Source organism: Dasypus novemcinctus, chromosome 12 (genome assembly GCF_030445035.2).
Source record: "Dasypus novemcinctus isolate mDasNov1 chromosome 12, mDasNov1.1.hap2, whole genome shotgun sequence".
Taxonomy (NCBI): Eukaryota; Metazoa; Chordata; class Mammalia; order Cingulata; family Dasypodidae; genus Dasypus; species Dasypus novemcinctus.
Genome location: NC_080684.1, coordinates 37,347,355 through 37,362,208, shown reverse-complemented (window position 1 = coordinate 37,362,208; position 14,854 = coordinate 37,347,355). Strand labels below are relative to the sequence as shown.

Sequence of the window (14,854 nt, the reverse complement as noted above, 5' to 3'; positions counted from 1 at the left end):
GACCTCCCATGTGGGAGGTGAGTGCTCAACTGCTTGAGCCACATCCGCCCCCTGCTTGTTTGCTTTTTGCTCATTGTCTGGCTGTTGTTTGCTCATTGTTTGCTTGGTTTTTGGGAGGCACTGGGAACTGAACCCGGGACCAAGATTTTTGAGAATGTTTTTTCAGCAGAAGCACTGTCAGCCTAGACTGAAAAGGACAAATAGAGGAGAACTTGAAAAATGGCTGCCAAAATTCCAAAATTCTACAGGCAGGAAATGGTCCAACAGAGCTCCTTGGCTACCAGCACCTTGATTTTGGACTTAGGGCCAAATGTATGAGAGAATACATTTTTGTTCTAAGGCACTCAATTTGTGTCGACTGGTTTGGCAGCACCAGGAAAGTAATACACCCTCCTTTAAAAATAATAACAATGACTTTTTTAATATCCATGTTACAAATTACTCAGTTAACACAAGATAACTACAGTAACAATGAATCCGCTCTAGTCAGCGGTTCCACTTCCGCCTTGTTTTTGTCCATTCCTCAGTTTGAGGAATGATGTCCGCGGCTGCTTCAGGCTGAGAGGGGACGTAGACATTACCGGGCAGGGAAATGGAATTGTTTTGCTCGCAGTTAAAGACACTCCTTGCTTTCGGAATGGGACTGGTTCATCGTCATCGTAAAAAAAAGAAAAATGACTTTTTAAAGAGTCTAGAATTATTGTCTATAGAATGTCCCAATTCGGCAACTGTCCTCAGATTGACCTTTTAAAGCTGTAAATCAGATCAAGTCACGCTTCTGCTGCAAACCCTCCAGTGGCTCCTCGCTGCACTTAGACTGTTAACTCTTTGCTCTGATTTGCAACGCCCCACGTGATCTGCGTCCTTTCCCACCCCTCCAAGCACGCGCTGTGACACTCTTCCCCTCACGCTCTCGCCCCAGCCTTGCTGACCTTTCCCCAGTTGCTCAATTATGCCAAGTTCATCCCAGCCTTTAGGTGACAACTGGATACAATTCACGATCTGTAAATCCTTGATTGGGAGGAAATGCCTGCGAGACTTTGCGGGGGCAAGAGGGGGCATTTGAATATGGACTGAATAACAGTTCCTACTCTTGTATCAATGGTTTCTCGAGTGAGGTAGTAGTAGCGGCTACGCGGGGGAAGGTCCTGGCTCTTAGGGGAAGCATGCGCAAGTATGAAGGGGTGAAATATCACGATGTGTGAAATGTACGTTTGAAGGAATTGTGAAAAATGTTAACACCTGGAAAATCTGGGAGAAGGGCAGGCTGATGGTCACGGATGCATTTTTTAAACTTTTTTTCTGGGTTTGACATTTTTCAGAATAAAATGGGAGAAAGGAGGACAACCGAAAGAAAAAATCATAATCCAGGAATACTCAAATTTTCATGTGCATTAAAACTCACCTGGGAAGTTTATTACAATGCGGACTCTAGGGTTGCGAAAGGCCTGGGAGGGACCCTGGAATGTGAGACGCTGGCCCCCAGGTGATTCGAGGCCGGGCTGCAGGCCACACTGCCACCGGCGCAAGCCACTCTCTCCTGGGTCCAGAGTCGCCCTTTCCTTCTCCAGTTGAGGGTGCAGGTTGGAGAGCTCAGGCAGCAGGGGGAGATGCGGGTTTGCAGTGAGGGTGGGACTGCAGACTGTGGACACAGTGGACGACAAGGGAGGGTCTGGGGACAGAGTTTCCCTCCTTCCCTGGCCTTTGGCTTCTGGGGACAGAGGAGGCTCCCAGCCGTGGTGAAGAATGGAATCAGGGATCTGAACTCCTAACACCAGTGATGCGCTGACCCTGTTGTACACCTGCCTTTGGACAGGTCTCCTCAGCTGTGAAAACTAGGTCCCCATAGATGATTTTGAAGGACCATCTCATCTAAGTCCCACAAGCGCAGAGTCTTGCCTTTAGTCAAATACGGACTTCTTCAGAGCAGACATGTCGTTCTGGCTTCTTGCCAGAAGGTGGCAGCAACACACCTCTCTGTATTCCCGACCAGCAGGCCTGGGAGATTTTTTTTCAGGTGCCTCAGGGTCAGTTTAATCAACATTTATTTGACCTAGTCCTGTGCTCCACACCAGGGACAAACACCTTATAGTTAAGGACGGGGAAGTCAGACATAAACAGATTGTTTGCTTACCAGTTGTGTGACCTTAGGTAAATTGCTTAATCTCTATGTGCCTCAGTTTCTTCAACTGTAAAATGGGAGTAATAGTTCCTATGTTGCAGGGTTATTGTGAGAATTAAAATGTAACTCAACCAGTTGGGTGCCCGCCTATCACATGGGGGGGCGGAGTCCTGGGTTCGGGTCCTGGTGCCTCCTAAAGAAGACGAGCAGATGCCGCACCCACCACAATGAACAGACGCCTAAAGGAGGAAATGCCACAAGCCAGCAGACACCACAGGCTACGAGGAGCACATGAGGCTCAGGCCATTGGGCACTCCATGTGGGAGGTCCCGGGTTCCACTCCTGGAGCCTCCTGGAGAAGGCGAGCAAACAGTGAGCAGACAGACAAAAGAATCGTGGGGGGGGGCGGGCTGTAAAAAAATAAATCTTAAAATTTATCAACGATTTTAAAAATTAATCTTTAAAAAATGTGATAACACATGTAAAATGTCACACAGTGCCTGGCACGTTGGAAGGGCTGGGGACGACAGTGCAGTGAGAGAAGCAACAAAATGCAGAAAGAGAAATGCAGAAAGACGCCCAGGAGATAACGGGAAGGATTCCCGCCGCCCCTGGGAGGGCGCTGGGCCCTCTGCCTGGGAAAGCGCAGAGCTGGGCCCTGCTGGCTGAGGCCCCCTGGCTCCTGGGGCCAGAGCCCCGCAGGGCCGCCCAGGGCCTGACTCCCAGGATGTGCCTTCCTGGAGAGGGGGTGCCACGAGCTCCCCGCTCACCGGCAGCCTCAGGCACCCGGCTTGTCCCCCCGAGCCTCGGTGATGGGGAAAGAGGAGCACAGGAACTAGGGGACGGTGACGTCTGGGACATTCTGGAGAGTCACCTGTGGAGCTGGCCTATTCGAGGGCAGCAGGGCCTCAGAGCCAGGAAGGGAAAGAGGAAACACCTGGAATGCAAGGAAATCTTGGGGAGCACATCGGACCTGTCCCAGGATGTGGCCTGGTAGTGCGAGCACAATCCCAGACCTCAGGGAGCAGGGAGAACCCAGTGACATCTGGCTACATGTAACGAGGGACAGGTCGCTGCTCCTCTGTCTCAGTTTCCCCTCTGTCACAGAGCAGGGGAAGAAGGCAATCAACAAAGTCCAGCACCTACTATCAGACTCAAAACATGTCAACTGCTTTATACAAGATACCTCACACGAGAGGAAGCCGGCATTATCCCTATTGAAGAAACTGAAGCTCAGAGAGGATTAGTAACTCATCTGAGGTCACACAGCCTAAGCATACTCATATTCACATGTTCACACATCCCACTCTCTGAACACAGCTTCCTATCCCGCCTGCCTCCTCCCATTCCCGCACTATGACTATTCTTTGGCCTTGCCTGGGAGTCCAGCTATGGATATCTTTTCTCCCAGTCTCTCGCCCTCTCCTGCCTGGCCAGCCCTCCTCATCCAGCTTTGCATTCATGGCCTGCTGTTCACGAGCACCCTTGCCTGGAACCGAACCTTCATCATTCACCTTCCTCGCCAGCCTCGGATGCGTCCAACCGTCATTTCTCTCCAAGCTTGTACAGCGCAGACCAGGGAAGCAGAACGAGGAGGGCTAATGCTGACTGACACTGCACTAGCCTGTCCTGCAGGCTAAGCAGCGAGAGCCTCGCATGTGGACACTCATTTAACCCTCCCAGTGCTATGAGATGGCCACTATCATCACCGCCCCGCTTGTGGGTAAAGAAAGTGGAGGGAGTCGAGGTTCAATCTCTCACCCAAGTCCAAAGCACATGGCCAGTGGAGTCGAGGGGCCAGGATCAAACCCGCGCCACCTCTCAAGTCAGGAGCTCTGTGTCCAGTCCCTGAGGAAGGACGAGCCCCCTCCCCTCTGCCCACCAGTCGGGGAGCTCTTGGCTCCTTCCACACTGGTCCCGCACTGCTCCCACCCACTAGGGGGGCAACCCAAAGAAGTTCAGATCCATGCCGCAGGGGGGCTCAACACCGCTCGGGAGGGAAGCGGATTCGGCTCAACTAATAGGGCATCCGTCTACCACATGGGAGGTCCGCGGTTCAAACCCCGGGCCTCCTTGACCCGTGTGGAGCTGGCCATGCGCAGTGCTGATGCGCGCAAGGAGTGCCGTGCCACGCAAGGGTGTCCCCCGTGTAAGGGAGCCCCACACGCAAGGACTGCGCCCCGCAAGGAGAGATGTCCAGCGGGAAAGAAAGTGCAGCCTGCCCAGGAATGGCACCGCCCACACGGAGAGCTGAAGCAACAAAGAGAAACACAGATTCCTGGTGCCACTGACAAAAATACAAGTGGACACAGAAGAACACACAACAAATGGGCACAGAGAGCAGACAAAGGGTGGGGGGGAAGGGGAGAGAAATAAATAAAAAATAAATCTTAAAAAAAATACCTCACGGGAGGTTTAATAGTAATAATAGCAGCAACAACAATAATAAAACTAGCTTCCGTTCCCAGCCCTTGCTCTGCGTGTCCTAAGCCCTGGGCAAGTATTTATTATTTCTTCCTCCCGACACCCTGTGAGGAGGAAGCGCCTGCGGAAGGGCAAGGAGGCTGGGTGATGAGGCTGGATTGGACGAGGGAGTGCTGGGACCGCTCGGCAGCAGGTTGCCCACGCCCTGGCTCTCCAGGGCGGCCCTTGCTCCAGGCCCCAAGGCTCCCAGGCCGGGAGTAAGCGGGAGGAGGCTCCCCTCCTTGCCAGCAGGCCCGGCCCCGCCCAGGCCCCCCCTTCCTCGGGCCCCACCCCTCTGAGCATCTGGGTGGCGAGCTGGGGGCAGAAGGGAGCGAGGGGATGGGACTCCACCTGCAACCCCCCGGGGCCAGCGCCCGCCGCCTCACGTCCAGAGGCCAGGCCTGCCACCAGCTCCCCATCAGGACGGGCCGGGGCTGGGCCCCGCCACCCCTCCACCCGCCAAGCCTCGCCTGCCCCTCCCCAGCTGCTCCCAGCAGAGCCCGGTTTGCTTCCTGAGGACACCCACAGGAGGGCTGCTCAGACTCCAGGCCAAGGGCGGTGACGCCCACAGAGCAGGGCTGCTGCAGAAAGCGCCAAGGCTTCCCCGGCCCCTCCACCTGCCGCCCCCCCACCCCCGGCCCAGGCAGGACCCTGGCCCTCCCCACTCCCAGAAATGAGGTTGACAGGCCCTGGCTTACCCGTCCCGTCCCCTCCCTCCCAGCCTCCCTCTTCCATTCCCCTGGCAACCAAACCAGACCCATCAAGGAGAAGGACCTGGCAGCTGTGCAGGGAGAGACTAATGGCCTGGAAGGAAGGAGGGGCCTAGAGGGGAGGAGAGGGCGGCAGCCATGCGGAGGGAGCGGGCGCTGGCCCACCTCGGAGGACACACAAAGCGGGGACCTGAGTCTACCCCGCAGTGCCGTGGAGCTGGCCCGCCCGGGGGGCCACCCTCCTCAGCCCCTCGGCCAGACACCCAGCCCGGGGCGCTGACCCTCCCCTCCCGGACACCCGGCTCTGGTCCTCAGGGCCAAGGCGAGGTGGACTGACCCGCAGCCCACGGCCCCCTGGCTCCCGCAGCACATCCGAGCGGCCTCTGTCCCCCTCGGGGCCGCCTCGGCTGCGTCCTGGAAGCCATGGGACACGCAGAGGCCAGACGCTTGCCTGCCCACTACCTCCTGGGCGGGGGAGGGCAGGGCGGGCTGTGCGGCCGGGTGTGTGGTTGTGTGTGTGACATGCGCCCACGTAGGACACGCGTCCATTGCACAGGTGTGCGGGCCTCTTCTGGGGCCTGCTCTTTCATTGCCTGGATGCTTTCGGCGTGGGCACCTTCTCTTCCCCCATCCCGCCCACCCACCCCTGGGTACCTGCAGCTCCTCAGATCTGGAAACAGGTTCCTGCCTCTCCATCCATCTCCGCCTTGGCAGCAGCTGCCGCCCATCGGCCCCCTCCCCTCCCCACCCCGGCAGGGAGGGCGATTCCCGTCAGGCCCGTGACCGCGCTGCAGTGGCGGGGGGAAGGGAGGAGCCCGCCAAGCCAGCAGGAGACAGCCACCCTCCACCCGGCCTCTGGCAGGGCCCAGCCCCTCCCGAGCAGGACCCCGAGCAGGGTCCCTGGCCCCCCTCAGTCCCACCCTGGATGAGATCCGCCTCTGGGGGGCTGCGTCTTTAAGGCTGACACCAGCGGGCGGGTGTCCACGGGAGGGGGCAGGGAGGTGGCCGGTCCATTAGCGGCAGAGCTGGCGCCAGGCACCAGCCCTTCGCCAGGCCCGGGGGATTAGGGGGCCATCAGCCCTTCCCCAGCGCCCTCTGCCAATTCTCCCTGGGTGTGGTGAAGGAAGGGGTGGCTGACAACAGGTGAGAGCAGAGCCTGGTCTTTAGGGGACCGTGGAGGCACCAGCTCCGGGGCCTAAGGCCAGGCCGACTCTCCCTCCCCCTCCTCATGTGCCAGGAGCCTGCCCTTCGAACCTCGCCTCCTCCGATCCCCCAATTTTTACCAGCTCTTGCAGGCAGGGCCCCCTCTGCTCAAGCCTGGCCCTCCCTGTTAGGCTCCGGCCCCGGCTGCTGGCTAGAAGGCGCGACCCCCTCCCGAGGTCCCCCGTGGCCGCCGCCCCTGCTCCCTGCGCCGCCAGCCAGCGGGGGGTCCAGTAGGCCTGGCGCCAGCAGTGCGGGAAGGGAGGGTGGGGCGTCCCCCTCCCCACAGCCCCGCTCGGCCATCAGGCCAGTGGGAGGAGCCGCCCGGGCCCCCCCGGAGCCCGCAGGGCTATAAAGCCGCCCGCCTCGCAGCGGTGTGCAGCTCCTCCCCAGCCCCCCGGCCCGGCTCCGCGAGCAGCGGCCGCCCGTCCTCGCCGCCATGAGCCACCCGTCGGGCCTCCGGGCCAGCGTCAGCTCCACCTCGTACCGCCGCGCCTTCGGGCCGCCGCCCTCGCTGTCCCCCGGGGCCTTCTCCTACTCGTCGGGCTCGCGCTTCTCCAGCAGCCGCCTGCTGGGCTCGGCGTCCCCGGGCTCCTCCGTGCGCCTGGGCAGCTTCCGCGGCCCCCGGGCGGGCGCTGGCACCCTGCTGCGCCTGCCCTCGGAGCGCCTCGACTTCTCCATGGCCGAGGCCCTCAACCAGGAGTTCCTGGCCACGCGCAGCAACGAGAAGCAGGAGCTGCAGGAGCTCAACGACCGCTTCGCCAACTTCATCGAGAAGGTGCGCTTCCTGGAGCAGCAGAACGCGGCCCTGCGCGGGGAGCTGAGCCAGGCCCGGGGCCAGGAGCCGGCGCGCGCCGACCAGCTGTGCCAGCAGGAGCTGCGCGAGCTGCGGCGGGAGCTCGAGCTGCTGGGCCGCGAGCGCGACCGGGTGCAGCTGGAGCGCGACGGGCTGGCGGAGGACCTGGCGGCGCTCAAGCAGAGGTCAGGGGCAGGGCCTGAGCGGGGCGGCGGCCGTCGGGGCGGCTGCTCCGCCTCCCCTTCCCCGCACAGCAGCCCGAGGTGTGGCTCCCCGGGCCAGCCCGGGTATGGGCATGCCCGCCCCCCGCGGGCTCCAAGCCACCACCACCACCACCACCCCCCAAAAAAAAAAATTGTTCTGAGCCCCTGGGGGGTGGTGGGGCTATTTTATGCTCTCCTGTGTATAAAGGGGACCCCTTCTCAGCTCCCAGCCTGTTCGAAAATGGGGACAATTCCACCAGGCAACCTGAAGCCTCCTCCTCAGATGCTTGGGCAGCGGCAGCCTCCACCCCGGACCCCAGAGGGCGCGGTTGGGGCGAAAGCTGGGTGGTGCCTCCGCCCCTCAGCCTCTGCCCACTCCTCCCGCCAGGTTGGAGGAAGAGACGCGCAAGCGGGAGGACGCGGAGCACAACCTCGTGCTCTTCCGCAAGGTGAGCCCGGGCCCCCACGTCGAGCCCCGCTCCCCACCCCTGTCCCCGGCCCGCGTATCAGGGTGGATCTGTGCGCGCGCCCAGGAAAGGCGGACAGGGAGATCCTGGACGTTCCCTAACCTGAACAGCCCCTCCCTCCTCTTGAACCACCCCCACCCCCCACTAACACCCCATAAAGGACGTGGACGACGCCACCCTGTCCCGCCTGGAGCTGGAGCGCAAGATTGAGTCTCTGATGGATGAGATTGAGTTCCTGAAGAAGCTGCACGACGAGGTGGGCAGGGCTGGGGCGGGCCCGGATGTCAGGGGCGGCTGGGGGAGGCGATTGGGTGCGGCTTTGTTGGAGCGGTGGAGGCGACGAGCAGGAGGCTGCTGGGTGGAGCAGATGAATGGTCGCGAGGACGTAAAGTGAGCTCGCTGCGTAGACGCAGTCCCTTAACCCGCTTCTACAGGTAGTTTGAGTCCCACCCCTGCGCCCCCTGGTGGCGAGGATCGGCGCCGCACCCCTGGAGCATTGCGTAGCCCCGCCGGGGCGCGGGGCGCGCGAGCCTTTGCGCGCTGCGCTCCCTGGCGCCCCCTTTCTGTTAATTCGCGTGTTTCTTCACTTTTCCGCGCGCGGCCCGCGTGGGATCTGCGCGGCCGACTTGGCGTGTGGCTGCCCTGGGCCGCAGGAGCTGCGGGACCTGCAGGTCAACGTGGAGAGCCAGCAGCTGCAGCAGGTGGAGGTGGAGGCGACGGTGAAGCCGGAGCTGACGGCGGCGCTGCGGGACATCCGCGCGCAGTACGAGAACATCGCGGCCAAGAACCTGCAGGAGGCGGAGGAGTGGTACAAGTCCAAGGTGCGGGAGCCCGCCGGGGTCCGGGAGGGGGCGCCGGGGTGGGGGCGTGCCCCCGCCCGCTCACGCCCCGGGGTGACTTCCCCTTGCCAGTACGCGGACCTGTCCGACGCCGCCAACCGGAACCACGAGGCCCTGCGCCAGGCCAAGCAGGAGATGAACGAGTCGCGACGCCAGATCCAGAGCCTGACGTGCGAGGTGGACGGGCTGCGCGGCACGGTGGGTAGCGGCTGCGCGCCGGGGCCCCGGGGGGCGCGCGGGGGGCGCGCGGGGGGCGCGGCTGCTCCACCGCCTCCCTCCGCCCCCAGAACGAGGCGCTGCTGCGGCAGCTGCGGGAGCTGGAGGAGCAGTTCGCGCTGGAGGCGGGCGGCTACCAGGCGGGCGCCGCGCGCCTCGAGGAGGAGCTGCGGCAGCTCAAGGAGGAGATGGCGCGGCACCTGCGTGAGTACCAGGAGCTGCTCAACGTCAAGATGGCCCTGGACATCGAGATCGCCACCTACCGCAAGCTGCTGGAGGGCGAGGAGAGCCGGTGCGCGGGCCTCCGCGGGTGGGGAGCGCGCAGCCCCGGTGGGAGGCGAGGGGAGCAGGACGCCGGGCCGGGGAGCTGACCACTGGCTTCGCCCTAGGATCTCCGTGCCCGTCCATTCCTTTGCCTCCCTAAGTATAAGGACGACCGGTGAGTCCCCCACCTGGCTGCCGACACGTGCCGCCCCCTTGTCCTTTTCTGATGGGATCTCGCTGTGGCTCGCCTCAGGGTCCTTCCTGGATTATGGTTGCCCACAGCCAGGAATTGGGGCCCCACGGGAGAGGAATCCCAAGCCTGCCCGCTAACACTCCTCACCCCGCTTTCTCCAGCGCCTGAGGTGGAGCCTGCCCCGGACAGCCACAGCCGGAAGATGGTTCTGATTAAGACCATTGAGACCCGGGACGGGGAGGTGAGACGGGATCCTCATCCCAGGACCACAGCCTTTCCCGGCTGATTTCTGGGCCCCAGACTGGCTGCATCTGATCCTTGGGTGTAGGGAGTGGGTGGTTCTGGGGGTGGGCGGTCGGCGACCCAGGGGAGCCGTGGAACCTCGGCAGGTTGTGCAGCGGAGCTGAAAGAAGGGTGGTGCTGAAGGGCCGGCGCCCCTCACACGCCTCGCCTCCAGCAGGTGGTGACTGAGTCCCAGAAGGAGCAGCACAGCGAGCTGGACAAGTCTACTCACAGTTACTGAAGCGCTTGGGCCAGAGCTCCCTGCCTCTGCCCTGGGCCAACACTGAGACCCTCGCGCCCTCCTTCATTCGTCTCCCCTTCCTCCTCTGCATGCACTTGGGGTGTGGCTCCAGGCACCCCTTCCCTGGCCAAGCCCTGCCCCACCAGCAGTGGCTGACGATAGATGTGACCCATATACTCTCCTTTCTGTGTCCTGGTGAGCGGCTGGTGATCCCCCAGGACAAGTCACCCCTGCCAATGACCCTGTGCTCCGTGGGGGTTCAGGAACTGAGTTTTACTTTCCAATAAAATAAAACTGCTGTCAAGGGAAACTTCTGCAGTGCCTCCATGTCTGTGTGCGGTGGCGCGTGCCTGTGGGGAGGAGACTCGGCAGTATTTTCACTTTTCTTTGGCATTTCTTTTCTGGCTCCCACTCATTTGGCTCCTGTGGCTCCTACATTCCCTTCTGGGTTTTTTCTTCTACGTCTTGCTCCATCTCTTCTTAACTTCCCCCACCTGCAAGCCTGAATGTCCAGCTTCCTACTGGGTGTCCCATAGGCCCCTCAAACTGCACGTGTCCAAATCAGAGCTCCTCACCTCTCTTCCCACCTTCTGCAGTTAGGCTTTCTAGATGCCCCCCTCTCCCCGGGGAAAGACACCACGGTGACCCCTGTTGCCCAAATTAGAACTCACATGATCTTCGACCTCTTCCTTCCATCTTCGCTCTCCCCCTTCTGTTAATTTTACTTCCTAATTCTCTTCCAAGTCTATCTTGTTCTCTCCAACCCCACAGGCCACCATGGGTTCTTGCCTGGGTTACACTATCTGCCTCACTGGTCCCCTTTCCCTGGCCTTGATATCCACCCGAATTTATTCAACACATTTAGAAAATCAGATTCTGCCACCACCACTCAACCCCTGCTTGAAAATGTCTATTTATACTGTACCTCATCCCCACTCCATTCTACCCTGGCCTTCAAGACAAAAGAGTTGGTTTTGGACCTGCTGGGTGTGAAGTGCTGTGGCACATCCAAGAGGAAGGACTGGTAGGCAGTTGGAACCACGAGTCTGGCATTCAGGTGTGATGGGATGCTATTTTGGGATACTGAATCTGTTAGGATGCTTTCTGCTACAAATAAGAGATAACCCAATTTGAAAAAAAAATTAGGGAAATATCTCATGTAATGAGGAGCGCAGAGGTGGCACAGACTCTGAGGTTGGTTGATTCAGAAGCTTGATGTCGTCGATGATCCAAGCTCTGTCCGTGACTCTGCTTAGTCTTCCTCTGTGGAGCGGAGCTTTGCCCTCAGGATGGTTCTCCTCATGGTCCCAAGATGGCTGCCAGCAGCTACTAGGTGATGCTTCCCTGTCCATATCCAGTGGACAGGAGAGAGAAACCTCATTCCAGGGAGGAGATATAAGACCTTTCCTTTAGATTGATTGTAGTTAATGTCCACTCCTGAAGCAATAACAGTTGTCAGGAGAAAGCCACCGATTGGCTGGAGCTAATCATCTCGTATGGAATGGATGTTGGGAATCAACCACTACGTCCACTGCAGACACTAACTCAAGCTCCTCACCACCATCACCCCCCCCCCCGCCCCACCCCGTCCACCAGTTCTTTATACCCCTCGCCCGCCCTCCCTTTCATTCAGTGACACTTATCACCCCAGAAGGGAAATATCACTGCAGGAGAGCAGACAAAAGCTTTGGCGTTTCAAATGGTTAGGTTTTGGGTGAGTAAAATTTCAAGACTGGAAACTTTCACATCAGCGTTTGTGGTCTCTGATTTCTACTGGATGAAAGGAAGAGAGATTTGAGCTGAAGATAAAGGTGTGGGACATGAGAAGGAATGAAATCACCCAAGGACAGTGTAAAAAGTGAGAAAAGAGGGGAACTTTGGGGCGAATCTTGAAGAGTAGGCAGCAGAAGAGAACCTCGAGACTTGATGGTGACGCGGGGGAGGCCTGGGGCAGTGTGGTCTCAGGAGGCCAAGGGAAGAAAGTTTGCTTCTTTTTCACAATCAGTGGACTTTACTTCAACTTCAAAAAGTAACTTCACCGGGAAACGGACTTGGCCCAGTGGTTAGGGCGTGCGTCTACCACATGGGAGGTTCGCGGTTCAAACCCCGGGCCTCCTTGACCTGTGTGGAGCTGGCCCATGCGCAGTGCTGATGCGCGCAAGGAGTGCCCTTCCACACAGGGGTGTCCCCCGCGTAGGGGAGCCCCACGCGCAAGGAGTGCATCTGTAAGGAGAGCCGCCCAGCATGAAAGAAAGTGCAGCCTGCCCAGGAATGGTGCTGCCCACACTTCCCGTGCCGCTGACGACAACAGAAGCGGACAAAGAAACAAGACGCAGCAAAAAGACACAGAAAGCAGACAACCGGGGGCGAAATTAAATAAATAAATAAATCTTTTAAAAAAAAAAAGTAACTTCACCGACAGAAGGCAACTTAACCAATTATGCAAGCATTACTTTAAAAAATCCTGTCCAGGCACATTTCTCTTACAAAGAGATAAATCTTAAAAGAAAGTTTCGAGAAGGGAATGCCTAGCAGTGTCAACGGATGCTGTGAGCCCAGGTTTGAAAATTTGGGGAAATATTTTGATTTAGCAAAAAAAAGGAGATGATGAAAACCACAGTGAGACCAGTTTCAGGGCAGAATGGGGTCAGAAGACGAAACGTGCAGAATCTAGTGAATGAGAGAGGAGGACCCTGGGAGCAGGCTACCCTCATAGGATGCTTGGCTGTTGCAAGACAAGAAAAACAGGAGCCAAGAAGGACCTGGATTTGAGAAAGGAAGTGTTGAAGGAAGAATCGATTAAACCTGTGCTTTTCAAAGGTTAAGTTATGAGATACTGTGATATAAATTATTGGATCAAGATCAGCATCTTCAAGATTTATTTTATTTTTTTATCCCCCACTCCCTGCATTGTTTATGCTCGCTGTCTGCTCTCTGTGTCCATTCGCTGTGTGCTCTCTGTGCCTGCTCGTCCTCTCCGGGAGGCACTGGGAACTGAACCTGGGACCTCCCAGATGGGAGAGAGGTGCTCATTCACTTGAGCCACCTCAACTCCCTGATTTATTATGTCTCTCATTGTCTCTCCTCTTTTGATTCTCCTTGTTGTATCAGCTCACTGCATGTGCCCATTGCACCAGCTTGCTGTCTTGCTCCTCTTCTCTAGGAGGCACCAGGAACCAAACCTGAGGCCTCCCATGTAGTGGACAGTAGCTCAATCCCTTGAGCCACATCCATTTCCCAAGACCAGCATTTTTTAAAAAAAGATTTATGTATTTACTTCTTCCCCACCCCACCCCCTGGCTCATTGTCTGCTGTGTCCACTCGCTGTGCATTCTTCTGTGTCTGCTTGTCTTCTCTTTAGGTGGCACCAGAAACCGATCCTGTGACCTTCCAAAGTGGGAGAGAGGCACTCAATCTCTTGCACCCCACCTCAGCTCCCTGATCTGCTGCATCTTTTATTGTCTCTCCTCTGTGTCTCTTTGTTGCGTCATCCTGCTGTGCCAGCTCTCCCTGTGGGCCGACATTCCGTGTGGGCCAGCACTCCACTCAGGCCAGTTTGCCTTCACAGGAGGCCCCGGGAAGCAAACCCTAGACCTCCTATATGGTAGACCAGAGCCCAATGGCTTGAGCCACATGCGTTTCCCAAAGACCAGCATTTTTAAAAAGAAAAAGGATAGAATTGAAAAATTTAGGGTGTTGTAAACTTTTATTTTGGAGATATTTATGTTCGTGTGTACTGGGTTGCCACACTGAGGCAGGATAGCCTAGGGACCTAAGGAGGAAGGGGCAGAAAACAAGGCACACCAACAGAAACTGGGCAATGGCCTGCTGACTTCCATCAGCCTGCTGAGTCACAAGGCAAGTGAGGAGGGGGCAGCTCACAGCGCACACCCAGGGCTGCGTTGTCAGAAGGCGGCCAGCAAGTCCTTACAGGGCGGGAAAGAAGAAAGCGCCCCTGCCACCGCCACCCCCCACCCACAGTCAGGTTACCGCACGCTTGGTGGACAGTGACCAGAGGCCAGTCACCACCGGTCAACACGCCCCGCAGAGCCCGCAGGCAGCAGCCAGAAGCCGCTCACCACTGGACAGCAAGCCCTAAACCCTAAGAGTCAAATCACCCAATAGATCCCCTGCTTCGTCTCCAAAATGCCAATCAGCGCGGGCCCTGGAGCCCCGCACCCCGTAAGACAGGGGACCCCAGGGCAGAGCCTGCAGTTCTCTCTTGAAAGCGCCCACCTTCAACTCTGCAGGTGCGCTTTTTCTTACTTCACCCCCCAATAATTTCTCTGCCTGCTTAATTAATCGGTGGCTCGTCCTTGAATTTTTTCTCGCGATGAAGCCAAGAACCTAGACACCAACCACCATCTCCGATAACAATATGAAATTCACTTTTTATCTTGGATTGTGTTTTTTTAAATAATGAAATAGACATGTTTAAATGCTGGAAGAATTGGAAAGAGCTAGTTGTCAAGGGTGAGCTCAGCCACTTAAGGAAATGACATAAGCTCAGACTTGTCTGTGATTGAAGAGTTTTAGGAAAATTCAAAATCCAATTCTAATCAAGGTGATCTGATGTGAACCTCCAGAAGACAGGGCTGGGATTTGATTGTAATTAAGAAAGCTTATACCACATCGATTTTATTGTACTGTGCTTGTTAGAAGAAGGTTAACTGAAGGGAGAGAGTTTTCATGACATCAATAGGAAAAGATCATTTTAAAAGTAGAGATGTGGCCACGTGTACGTGGCACGCTTCCTAGAGGGTCCAGGCCCCAGCCAGCCTGTGGCCCCAGGAGCCTGCTGCCGTGGCGAGGATCATCAGGAGCTGCCTGCCCCGAGGGGAGGCGGGAGTTCTGCTCT

The 14,854-nt window shown here is 57.8% G+C and overlaps 1 protein-coding gene across 3 annotated transcripts; it reads left to right on the top strand.

Annotated features, from left to right (window-relative positions):
• The first annotated feature begins 6,903 nt into the window (after positions 1 to 6,903).
• Positions 6,904 to 10,298, top strand: PRPH (peripherin). 3 transcript variants are annotated; one of them, XM_058309232.2, is made up of 9 exons: positions 6,904 to 7,476; positions 7,883 to 7,943; positions 8,122 to 8,217; positions 8,615 to 8,782; positions 8,873 to 8,998; positions 9,088 to 9,308; positions 9,406 to 9,455; positions 9,635 to 9,714; positions 9,934 to 10,298. In XM_058309232.2, the coding sequence occupies exons 1-9, from the start codon at positions 6,935 to 6,937 to the stop codon at positions 9,994 to 9,996; spliced, it is 1,407 nt and encodes a 468-aa protein (XP_058165215.1). In that variant the 5' UTR covers positions 6,904 to 6,934; the 3' UTR covers positions 9,997 to 10,298. The 3 variants fall into 3 exon arrangements, with proteins under 3 accessions (XP_058165215.1, XP_058165214.1, XP_058165216.1); XM_058309231.2 differs by having other exon boundaries at positions 9,931 to 10,298; XM_058309233.1 differs by lacking the exons at positions 9,406 to 9,455; positions 9,934 to 10,298 and having other exon boundaries at positions 9,635 to 9,715.
• Positions 10,299 to 14,854: the final 4,556 nt, after the last annotated feature.

Bases quoted from the DNA above. Each gene is read 5' to 3' on its own strand.
- PRPH (XM_058309231.2), top strand. From the start codon at position 6,935: ATGAGCCACCCGTCGGGCCTCCGGGCCAGCGTCAGCTCCACCTCGTAC. The intron at 7,944-8,121 runs GTGAGCCCGGGC...CACCCCATAAAG, and splicing joins ACCTCGTGCTCTTCCGCAAG to GACGTGGACGACGCCACCCT. The intron at 8,218-8,614 runs GTGGGCAGGGCT...CCTGGGCCGCAG, and splicing joins TGAAGAAGCTGCACGACGAG to GAGCTGCGGGACCTGCAGGT.